Source organism: Pygocentrus nattereri, chromosome 6, assembly GCF_015220715.1.
Source record: "Pygocentrus nattereri isolate fPygNat1 chromosome 6, fPygNat1.pri, whole genome shotgun sequence".
In the NCBI taxonomy this organism is placed as follows: Eukaryota; Metazoa; Chordata; class Actinopteri; order Characiformes; family Serrasalmidae; genus Pygocentrus; species Pygocentrus nattereri.
The window spans coordinates 5,847,008-5,859,773 of NC_051216.1; the positions used below are offsets into that span (position 1 = coordinate 5,847,008).

Sequence of the window (12,766 nt, forward strand, 5' to 3'; positions counted from 1 at the left end):
ACTTTGTTTCATAATGAGATTGAGTTAGGCTCAGCTTTAAGCTACAGTTTGATCTAATAAGCCTTTATTATGTAAACAGACAGAAACCCAAGAGAATCTAACTGTGAAAATATTCTAATAGTCAGCTGCACGTATGAGCAATTTGAAGTTTTGTGGAAATGCACAAATGTGCAGACAAAATTCAAGCAACAAAATGTTCGAAAAAAAGGAAAATAATATTAAAATAAGCTTACAATAATCTCAACAGGAAAAACATTGGATATATATCAACTAAGCGTAAGATAACTTTACTTGACAAGACGCCATTTTTGCAGTGTGGGCATGCATCACTGCTGTCTGAACAAAACGCCTGATCTCCAAAATGGTAATTTTACAGGAGAAGGAAAAAACCTACTTTACTTTTAATGTAAGTCAATGGAACCAGAATTTTTTTCAAGTCATTTTGGGCCGTTTCTGTTTGCTTAATCGTCATGAAATTTACAGACCTTATAAAGGGGAACATGTTTTCCCAATTTATGTCAAAAACTGAAAATTGAATGTAAGGTTTTTTCCTGACAGCAGTGACATATTAACATTCCCTTATTTATTCCAATCACAATCATGTATACCTAATGGATTAGAACCTCTTTGTACTCGGTTGACCAATAAAACGGACCAACACCCTTTTAGAGGACTGTTAAGCCTTCTATAATCCTTGCAGTGGTGGAGATCTCTGGGCTTTTACCAGGAGCTTCCTCCTGGCCGTGATTATTAAATGAACAGATTACTCTGGAGATTCAGGTGTGACCCTGTTGATTAACTGAGTTGTGTTTATTATGGCCGGTTACCACAGGGGCATGTAAATTAGGTCATTTTCCAGACCATCACTGTAAGCTCTAGATAGATGTGTATGTGTGTGGTTTGTGCTGGCGTTCCACTCACCTCACTGTTCCTCACCACTCCAATGAAGTCGGCCTGTGGAGGCATGATGACGTGCAGCTCTGCCTCATACGCCCCCTCACCTCCATTCACTGCGCTGATCTCCAGGGTCAGAGGGTTATCATCTCCAATATAGATCTGCTTCTGATCACTGAAACACAGCGAAGCAAAGACAGACACATTTTAAATGTTTCATCCGCTTCCACATAAAACACAAGGGTCCTACAGACCAGTCTACAGAACAGACTGGGTTTATATCACAATACCTACATTTAGAGTCGGTTATTCATTCAGTCTAATGAGAAACTGTAGAACGGACTCGGTTTATATCACAATACCTACATTTAGAGCCGGTTATTCATTCAGCCTAATGAGAAACTGTAGAACGGACTCGGTTTATATCACAATACCTACATTTAGAGTCGGTTATTCATTCAGCCTAATGAGAAACTGTAGAACGGACTCGGTTTATATCACAATACCTACATTTAGAGTTGGTTATTCATTCAGCCTAATGAGAAACTGTAGAACGGACTCGGTTTATATCACAATACCTACATTTAGAGTCGGTTATTCATTCAGCCTAATGAGAAACTGTAGAACGGACTCGGTTTATATCACAATACCTACATTTAGAGTCGGTTATTCATTCAGCCTAATGAGAAACTGTAGAACGGACTCGGTTTATATCACAATACCTACATTTAGAGTCGGTTATTCATTCAGCCTAATGAGAAACTGTAGAACGGACTCGGTTTATATCACAATACCTACATTTAGAGTCGGTTATTCATTCAGCCTAATGAGAAACTGTAGAACGGACTCGGTTTATATCACAATACCTACATTTAGAGTCGGTTATTCATTCAGTCTAACGAGAAACTGTAGAACGGACTCGGTTTATATCACAATACCTACATTTAGAGCCGGTTATTCATTCAGCCTAATGAGAAACTGTAGAACAGACTCGGTTTATATCACAATACCTACATTTAGAGTCGGTTATTCATTCAGTCTAATGAGAAACTGTAGAACAGACTCGGTTTATATCACAATACCTACATTTAGAGCCGGTTATTCATTCAGTCTAATGAGAAACTGTAGAACAGACTCAGTTTATATCACAATACCTACATTTAGAGTCGGTTATTCATTCAGCCTAATGAGAAACTGTAGAACAGACTCGGTTTATATCACAATACCTACATTTAGAGTCGGTTATTCATTCAGCCTAATGAGAAACTGTAGAACGGACTCGGTTTATATCACAATACCTACATTTAGAGCCGGTTATTCATTCAGTCTAATGAGAAACTGTAGAACGGACTCGGTTTATATCACAATACCTACATTTAGAGTCGGTTATTCATTCAGTCTAATGAGAAACTGTAGAACGGACTCGGTTTATATCACAATACCTACATTTAGAGCCGGTTATTCATTCAGTCTAACGAGAAACTGTAGAACGGACTCGGTTTATATCACAATACCTACATTTAGAGCCGGTTATTCATTCAGCCTAACGAGAAACTGTAGAACGGACTCGGTTTATATCACAATACCTACATTTAGAGCCGGTTATTCATTCAGTCTAATGAGAAACTGTAGAACGGACTCGGTTTATATCACAATACCTACATTTAGAGCCGGTTATTCATTCAGCCTAATGAGAAACTGTAGAACGGACTCGGTTTATATCACAATACCTACATTTAGAGTCGGTTATTCATTCAGTCTAATGAGAAACTGTAGAACGGACTCGGTTTATATCACAATACCTACATTTAGAGTCGGTTATTCATTCAGTCTAATGAGAAACTGTAGAACGGACTCGGTTTATATCACAATACCTACATTTAGAGCCGGTTATTCATTCAGCCTAACGAGAAACTGTAGAACAGATTAACATTGGAACATTGGTTCTTCAGATTAACAGAGAATGTTGCATATGGTTCTATATACCACCAACAGTGTTCTTCTATTGTGATGTCCAGTTTATAATAATAGAAGAACCCTTTTTGGTGCTATATACACTCTTAAAAAGGATGGTTCTTCAAGGCATCTTCAGTAAAGAAAAAGGTTCTAAATAGACCCATGAACACTCAAAAACCCCTTTGCACTGGTGAAATGGTTCTTTGCATCATGAAATGGTTCTTCAGATTGATGAAGGACGGTTCTATGTAGATAATACATGAAAAGAGTTCTATATGCAGCCGAAAAGGGCTCTTCTATTGGCACAGACTTGACATTGTCACAACAACAGAACCCTTTTTGGTGCCATATAGAAGCTTTTTCATAAAGTTTCTATGTAGAACTATCTACAGCACATTTTCCATTAATCTGAAGAACCATTTCACCATTCAAAGAGCATGAAATGGTTCTATAGAGAATGCATGATTCTAAGTAGAACCATTGTCTTCACTAAAAAACCCTTGAAGAACCACCCTTTTTGTATAGTGAGCCATGCTTGAGATGTACTGTTAGCTGGCTGATTCACTAGCTACATTACATTATCCATGTAGCAGTTAGCAACTTATGATGTATAAAAATATCGCCATTGATGGACGAAAACCAAAACAGCAACTTTACAGGAGAAGGAAAAATCCTACTGGACTTTTAATGTAAATCAATGGAACCAGAGTTTTTTCCAAGTCATTTTGGGTCATTTGTTTTGGTTCAGTCATCATGAAATTTACAGACAAAACAAAGGATAACATGTATTTTCAAATTATGTCAAAAAAATGAAAAACGACCAAAATTGAGAAAAGGAGGTTTTGCGACGTGTTTGTAACCCAAAGCAATAGTTTCACCTTAATCCCACTGTCTAGACAGAAGATCCTCTATGTTGATGCAATCACAGCAACATGCGAAGTGGTAGACAGACGCAGACAGACGCAGACAGACAGATGCAGACAGACAGACGCAGACAGACAGACGCAGACAGACGCAGACAGACAGATGCAGACAGACAGACGCAGACACACGCAGACAGACAGATGCAGACAGACAGACAAACAGATGCAGACAGACAGACAGACGCAGACAGACAGACGCAGACAGACAAACAGACACAGACGCAGACAGACAAACACAGACAGACGCAGACACAAGCAGACAGACAGACGCAGACAGACAAACAGACAGACGCAGACACAAGCAGACAGACAGACGCAGACAGACAAACAGACAGATAAATAGATGCAGACAGACAAACAGACACAGACGCAGACAGACAAACACAGACAGACGCAGACACAAGCAGACAGACAGACGCAGACAGACAAACAGACAGATAAATAGATGCAGACAGACAAACAGACACAGAGAGACACAGAGACAGACAGACAGACACAGAGAGAGACAGACAGACACAGAGAGAGACAGACAGACACAGAGAGAGACAGACACGCAGACAGACAGACGCAGACAGACGCAGACAGACAGACGCAGACAGACAGACAGATAAACAGATGCAGACAGACAGACGCAGACAGACAGACGCAGACAGACAAACAGACACAGACGCAGACAGACAAACACAGACAGACGCAGACACACGCAGACAGACAGACGCAGACAGACAAACAGACAGATAAACAGATGCAGACAAACAAACAGACACAGACAGACACAGAGACAGAGAGACACAGAGACAGAGAGACAGACACAGAGAGAGACAGACAGACACAGAGAGAGACAGACAGACACAGAGAGAGACAAACAGACACAGACAGACAGACAGACACAGAGAGACAAACAGATACAGAGCAGACACCACTGTCGGGCAGTTTGGGGTGATTCTGATGGCGAAGGAGCCGCTCACTCACCTGACCACATCCAGTTTCAGGTCAGGCTTACAGATATTATCATCACCACAGTCCAGCAGAATGTGCGCCTGCAGAAAATATGAAAAAGCAATACCGCACAGTGAGTCATCGGCTGGTTTAATCTCACCCAGCGCTGAGGGGGCGTTTATTAAACAAGAAAAACAGGCGGTCGTGACCTCAGACTATAATTTGGGCATCAGCCACCTGTCGGTCATCTTCTGACCTCACAGCCGAGCTGAAGATCATTGTCTGTGTCAGTGTTAAACACTCTGCTGTGGCTACACTCAGCACTGCTGCAGCACTACACTCAAACATGGCTCTTCAAGGGTTCTTCAGTAAGGAAAATGGTTCTATATAGAACCATGGACACTCAAGGAAGCCTTTGCCTTATTAAACAGTTCTTTGCATTACTCTTCAGGACATGCCATAGATGGTTCTATATAGAACCATTATGAAAAGGTTTCTATATAGCACCAAAAAGCCTCCTTCTATTGGTACAAGCTTTACATCTTAACAATAGCAGAACCCTTTTTGGTGCTTCACAGAACCCTGTTCATAAAGTGTCTATGTAGATTGATGGAGAACGTACTGTTAATGGTTTCTTTTTAAAAATAGATCTATATGGCAACCATAAGGGTTCTTCTGTTGTTAGGATGTTAAGCTTGTACTAATTGAAGAACCCTTTTGGGTGACATATAGAACCCCTTTTAAAAAGGTTCCACCTACAGCACATTTATTCACTTTTTCCATTAATCTGAGGAACCCTTTCACAATGCAAAGAAATTTTTAATAATGCAAAGGGTTCTTTGAGTGATCTTGGTTCTATATTCACTCAAAGAACCATTTTGGGGCCATATAGAACCCCTTTTAAAAAAGGTTCTATGTAGAACTGTCTATAGCACATTCGTGCACATTTTCCATCAATCTGAGGAACCCTCTCACACTGCACAGAACTGTTTAATAATGCAAAGGGTTCTTTAAATGATCATGGTTCTATTTTGAACCATGTTCTTTATTCAAGAACTCTTGAAGAACCATCTTTTTTAAGAGTGAAACTTTAAGGCTGCACAACACCCACAAAAATATCAAGACAAAAATGTCCAGTCATGATAAAGTCTATGGACTCTGGATCCTCCAGCGTTTCCTCTGAGATGAAGGTGTTAATAGTGAGTCTGTGCTACAGTAACAGCCTCTACTCTCCTGGGAAGACTTTAATCTAGATGTTGAACATTGCTGTGAGGATTTGATTGATTTGAGTTGAGTTTATGGTTAGAGTTAGGATTAGGACAAATGTGAGGGTTAGGATTAGGTTTCGGTTAGATTGAGGTTTAAAATTAGGATTAGGGCCAGGGTGAGGATTAGGATTAGGTTTTGGGTTGAGGTTAAGACTACAGTTAGGATTAGGACCAGAGTGAGGGTTAAGGTTGGGTTTTGGGTCGAGGTTAGGGTTAGGATTAGGACCAGAGTGAGGGTTAGGGCTGGGTTTTGGGTCGAGGTTAGGGTTAGGATTAGGACCAGAGTGAGGGTTAAGGCTGGGTTTTGGGTCGAGGTTAGGGTTAGGATTAGAACCAGGGTGAGGGTTAGGGCTGGGTTTTGGGTCAAGGTTAGGGTTAGGGTTAAGACCAGGGAGAGAGTTAGGGCTGGGTTTTGGGTCGAGGTTAGGGTTAGGACCAGGGAGAGAGTTAGGGCTGGGTTTTGGGTCGAGGTTAGGGTTAGGGTTAGGACCAGGACTAGGGAGAGAGTTGGGGCTGGGTTTTGGGTCGAGGTTAGGGTTAGGGTTAGGACCAGGACCAGGGAGAGAGTTAGGGCTGGGTTTTGGGTCGAGGTTAGGATTAGGATTAGGACCTGGGAGAGAGTTAGGGCTGGGTTTTGGGTCGAGGTTAGGGTTAGGATTAGGACCAGGGAGAGAGTTAGGGCTGGGTCTTGGGTCGAGGTTAGGGTTAGGATTAGGACCAGGGAGAGAGTTAGGGCTGGGTTTTGGGTCAAGGTTAGGGTTAGGATTAGGACCAGGGAGAGAGTTAGGGCTGGGTTTTGGGTCGAGGTTAGGGTTAGGATTAGGACCAGGGAGAGAGTTAGGGCTGGGTTTTGGGTCAAGGTTAGGGTTAGGATTAGGACCAGGGAGAGAGTTAGGGCTGGCTTTTGGGTCGAGGTTAGGGTTAGGATTAGGACCAGGGAGAGAGTTAGGGCTGGGTTTTGGGTCGAGGTTAGGGTTAGGATTAGGACCAGGGAGAGAGTTAGGGCTGGGTTTTGGGTCGAGGTTAGGGTTAGGATTAGGACCAGGGAGAGAGTTAGGGCTGGGTTTTGGGTCGAGGTTAGGGTTAGGATTAGGACCAGGGAGAGAGTTAGGGCTGGGTTTTGGGTCGAGGTTAGGGTTAGGATTAGGACCAGGGAGAGAGTTAGGGCTGGGTTTTGGGTCGAGGTTAGGGTTAGGGTTAGGATTAGGACCAGGGAGAGAGTTAGGGCTGGGTTTTGGGTCGAGGTTAGGGTTAGGATTAGGACCAGGGAGAGAGTTAGGGCTGGGTTTTGGGTCGAGGTTAGGGTTAGGATTAGGACCAGGGAGAGAGTTAGGGCTGGGTTTTGGGTCGAGGTTAGGGTTAGGGTTAGGATTAGGACCAGGGAGAGAGTTAGGGCTGGGTTTTGGGTCGAGGTTAGGGTTAGGGTTAGGATTAGGACCAGGGAGAGAGTTAGGGCTGGGTTTTGGGTCGAGGTTAGGGTTAGGATTAGGACCAGGGAGAGAGTTAGGGCTGGGTTTTGGGTCGAGGTTAGGGTTAGGATTAGGACCAGGGAGAGAGTTAGGGCTGGGTTTTGGGTCGAGGTTAGGGTTAGGATTAGGACCAGGGAGAGAGTTAGGGCTGGGTTTTGGGTCGAGGTTAGGGTTAGGATTAGGACCAGGGAGAGAGTTAGGGCTGGGTTTTGGGTCGAGGTTAGGGTTAGGATTAGGACCAGGGAGAGAGTTAGGGCTGGGTTTTGGGTCGAGGTTAGGGTTAGGGTTAGGATTAGGACCAGGGAGAGAGTTAGGGCTGGGTTTTGGGTCGAGGTTAGGGTTAGGATTAGGACCAGGGAGAGAGTTAGGGCTGGGTTTTGGGTCGAGGTTAGGGTTAGGGTTAGGATTAGGACCAGGGAGAGAGTTAGGGCTGGGTTTTGGGTCGAGGTTAGGGTTAGGATTAGGACCAGGGAGAGAGTTAGGGCTGGGTTTTGGGTCGAGGTTAGGGTTAGGATTAGGACCAGGGAGAGAGTTAGGGCTGGGTTTTGGGTCGAGGTTAGGGTTAGGATTAGGACCAGGGAGAGAGTTAGGGCTGGGTTTTGGGTCGAGGTTAGGGTTAGGATTAGGACCAGGGAGAGAGTTAGGGCTGGGTTTTGGGTCGAGGTTAGGGTTAGGATTAGGACCAGGGAGAGAGTTAGGGCTGGGTTTTGGGTCGAGGTTAGGGTTAGGATTAGGACCAGGGAGAGAGTTAGGGCTGGGTTTTGGATCGAGGTTAGGGTTAGGATTAGGACCAGGGAGAGAGTTAGGGCTGGGTTTTGGGTCGAGGTTAGGGTTAGGATTAGGACCAGGGAGAGAGTTAGGGCTGGGTTTTGGGTCGAGGTTAGGGTTAGGATTAGGACCAGGGAGAGAGTTAGGGCTGGGTTTTGGGTCGAGGTTAGGGTTAGGATTAGGACCAGGGAGAGAGTTAGGGCTGGGTTTTGGGTCGAGGTTAGGGTTAGGATTAGGACCAGGGAGAGAGTTAGGGCTGGGTTTTGGGTCGAGGTTAGGGTTAGGATTAGGACCAGGGAGAGAGTTAGGGCTGGGTTTTGGGTCGAGGTTAGGGTTAGGATTAGGACCAGGGAGAGAGTTAGGGCTGGGTTTTGGGTTGAGGCTAGGGTTAGAGTTAATGTAAGTAATGTATCAACAGAACATCAAGATATTTACCTCGATGTACCTTCAGCTACCTACTGCTGCTTGATATGTTGTTGACACGTTACTGATAATCTGTTAAGTGTTTATTACACACCTACAAAGGGACAACGTCATTTCTGTTCATTTTCAGGTGAAAGGTTTTTGGTGCATCCCTACCACACACACATCCACAGACACACTGACACACACCTGTTTGGTGAGGTTGGCGGGGGTGGACTGGTCCAGGATGGGCCGAAGGCCAGTTTTATCCATCGCACTCTCATAGTCCAGACTGTACTCCATAAATATGGAAATAGGAGTGATCTTATCTCTAAACTCAGAGTCATCCTGAGAGAGAGAGAGAGAGAGAGAGTTTTGAATGCTCTTTTCTTCTTATCTCCATATTAAGTATTCTATTTATTGCTTTGGCAACGGGCTTTCATTACAGTTCATGCCAATAAAGAGAGAGAGAGAGACAGAGAGAATGAGAGAGAGGGGGGGGTTAAAAGAGGGAAAGGGAGTGGTTATGAGTTCAGGCTTTGGGAATTTCTGTGTGAATAGCTTCATGCTCTTTTAAGTTCAGAGAAAGGGAGAAAAAAAGAGATTCACTGCCTTTTCTGGTCAAACCTCTCCAGCTCTACAACACATTTCACCTTTAAAAAGTAAACAGCTGTGTGTGCTGGAGAGCTGGGCTCTGTGCCACCACAGCGCACACACCACACGGCTGACTTAATCACATCACCACCGCTTTGCCTTCACAAGCGCAGAGCTCAGAGCAGCTGCACTAAAAATGGTGCCTCCCCTGATGAGGTGGCAGCTCACCTCCAACACAGACAGGACAGTTTATAGTAAATACTCAAGATTCACCTTTTACTCAGAGATGGGCCTGGATTACTGATATTTTCACCTGCACTATGAGACGAGATGTATTACCATTTCACTGACTGTGAGACAGGCCGGTTTTACTCATTATGTCTGTATTATTATTATTATTATTATTATTATTATTATTACACACAGTACAAGATAAAACGAAACTACTTTTATACTCACTAAGAGAAAAAATGGTTTTACTGTTATAATCCCTGTGAAATACGAGGGTATTACTGGCCTATTAACTATGAGAAAATATTTTATTATTATTCATACTGGTTTGTGTTTTTATGCATTTTATTTCATATTGTGCTATGTATTATATATTTTACTATATACACTCACTATGAGATAAGACTTAATATTACTCTCACTATGAGATAAGACTGTTAATATCACACTCACTATGAGATAAGACTGTTATTATCACACTCACTATGAGATAAGACTCAATATTACTCTCACTATGAGATAAGACTGTTATTATCACACTCACTATGAGATAAGACTTAATATTACTCTCACTATGAGATAAGACTGTTAATATCACACTCACTATGAGATAAGACTGTTAATATCACACTCGCTATGAGATAAGACTGTTAATATCACACTCGCTATGAGATAAGACTGTTAATATCACACTCGCTATGAGATAAGACTGTTAATATCACACTCACTATGAGATAAGACTGTTAATATCACACTCACTATGAGATAAGACTGTTAATATCACACTCACTATGAGATAAGACTGTTAATATCACACTCGCTATGAGATAAGACTGTTAATATCACACTCGCTATGAGATAAGACTGTTAATATCACACTCGCTATGAGATAAGACTGTTAATATCACACTCGCTATGAGATAAGGCTGTTAATATCACACTCACTATGAGATAAGACTTAATATCACACTCACTATGAGATAAGGCTGTTAATATCACACTCACTATGAGATAAGGCTGTTAATATCACACTCACTATGAGATAAGACTTAATATTACTCTCACTATGAGATAAGACTGTTAATATCACACTCACTATGAGATAAGGCTGTTAATATCACACTCACTATGAGATAAGACTTAATATTACTCTCACTATGAGATAAGACTGTTAATATCACACTCACTATGAGATAAGGCTGTTAATATCACACTCACTATGAGATAAGGCTGTTAATATCACACTCACTATGAGATAAGACTTAATATCACACTCACTATGAGATAAGACTGTTAATATCACACTCACTATGAGATAAGGCTGTTAATATCACACTCACTATGAGATAAGACTTAATATTACTCTCACTATGAGATAAGACTGTTAATATCACACTCACTATGAGATAAGGCTGTTATTATCACACTCACTATGAGATAAGACTTAATATTACTCTCACTATGAGATAAGACTGTTAATATCACACTCACTATGAGATAAGACTGTTAATATCACACTCACTATGAGATAAGACTTAATATTACTCTCACTATGAGATAAGACTGTTAATATCACACTCACTATGAGATAAGGCTGTTATTATCACACTCACTATGAGATAAGACTTAATATTACTCTCACTATGAGATAAGACTGTTAATATCACACTCACTATGAGATAAGACTGTTATTATCACACTCACTATGAGATAAGACTTAATATTACTCTCACTATGAGATAAGACTGTTAATATCACACTCACTATGAGATAAGGCTGTTAATATCACACTCACTATGAGATAAGACTTAATATTACTCTCACTATGAGATAAGACTGTTAATATCACACTCACTATGAGATAAGACTGTTATTATCACACTCACTATGAGATAAGACTTAATATTACTCTCACTATGAGATAAGACTGTTAATATCACACTCACTATGAGATAAGACTGTTAATATCACACTCACTATGAGATAAGGCTGTTAATATCACACTCACTATGAGATAAGACTTAATATTACTCTCACTATGAGATAAGACTGTTAATATCACACTCACTATGAGATATGCCTGCAGTTCCTCGCAGGATGGCCGCTGACCGTTGGACACGGTGGTGAACTTGGTGTACTGAGGCTGTTGAGTGTGCATGAACAGAACACGCTTAATTGCTCCTTTCTGCTTCAGACGGTCCAGAGTCAGTTCCACCTGGAATTCTAAACACAAAACACATACAAAAACTTCGCCATCTGATCATCACCGAGTAATACACAGAGCTCACAGCAAGTGTGTTTACATGCACTCAATAATCTGATCATAATCAGACTTCTGCAGTTATCAGATTATTCAGACAGCCATGTAAACGTAGACCAGAAAAGTAAGATCAGAGGGAGGGCCGATTAACAAACCCGATACAGGGGCTGGATTTTAGCTCAGTATACAGATTGCTCAGTGCTGTGAACTCTTACTCGGATTTCTTTCTCATTTCTCAGTCTGAGCATGTGTGAAAACGCTAAACCGACGTTTGAACGAGGGATTTAAATATTCATCGTCTAGATGATGCATGTTCATATTTTCAAATAAGGCAGCATAATATTAAAAAAAAAACAAAAACACGAAGTTTGAGTTTTACATTATGTTTACATCACTTCTTCTTCCGTGGGTTTACTGGCTGATTACTGTCTGACTCTTGTGGAGCTGGTGCTTCCCCATGATCTGATTACTCAAGTGCATGTAAATGCGTTGACCAACAAATTCTGATCTTCTGCTCTTATCAGATTATAATCTAAGTGTGGAGTCAGTGTTCCAGTAAGCCGTGGCTCAGGGGCCCATATCATAGAGATCAACTACAAACACAAATGTAATGACATTCATGTATTCAGCCTACAGCAGTTTAGCTCCGCCCATTCACATCGATTTTATAAAAGGAGTGTTTCAGCCTGGACTGCTTTTTGAACGAAGCACAATACAGAGCAGCCAATCAGAATGGAGCTCATTAACATATATCAGTCTTAAAGGCACAGCGACAAAAGAGCATTCATCCCTTAGTATTAAACAGAGGTTGGAAAAATGGCATGTAAAAATGAATTATGACCGCTTTTGGTACATAATGCCACCCAGGGAGAAAAATTAAGGTATGGACACTGATCATTTCTGTGACTAATTGCTCTCGGAGGAAGGCACTGATAAATATCCTACTCTGATCAATAAACAGCTTTACACCCTTGAAGTACAGAACTATCATCATTCTGTTGCTACTAATTAACAGTATTAGGGTCTGCATTCCCACTTTTTCTGTTTATTCAGTCAAAAAAT

At 41.7% G+C, this 12,766-nt stretch overlaps 1 protein-coding gene across 1 annotated transcript in view; it reads right to left on the reverse strand.

The window, feature by feature from the left end:
* Positions 1-12,766, reverse strand: part of itgav (integrin, alpha V) — a 78,606-nt gene that overhangs the window by 19,675 nt on the left and 46,165 nt on the right. Inside the window, exons 17-20 of the mRNA XM_037539279.1 lie at positions 11,513-11,667; positions 8,830-8,967; positions 4,746-4,813; positions 922-1,069 (exon numbers count right to left, since the gene is read on the reverse strand). Of these exons, the coding sequence (XP_037395176.1) occupies positions 922-1,069; positions 4,746-4,813; positions 8,830-8,967; positions 11,513-11,667 (509 nt within the window). The remainder of the gene's footprint in view (positions 1-921; positions 1,070-4,745; positions 4,814-8,829; positions 8,968-11,512; positions 11,668-12,766) is intronic.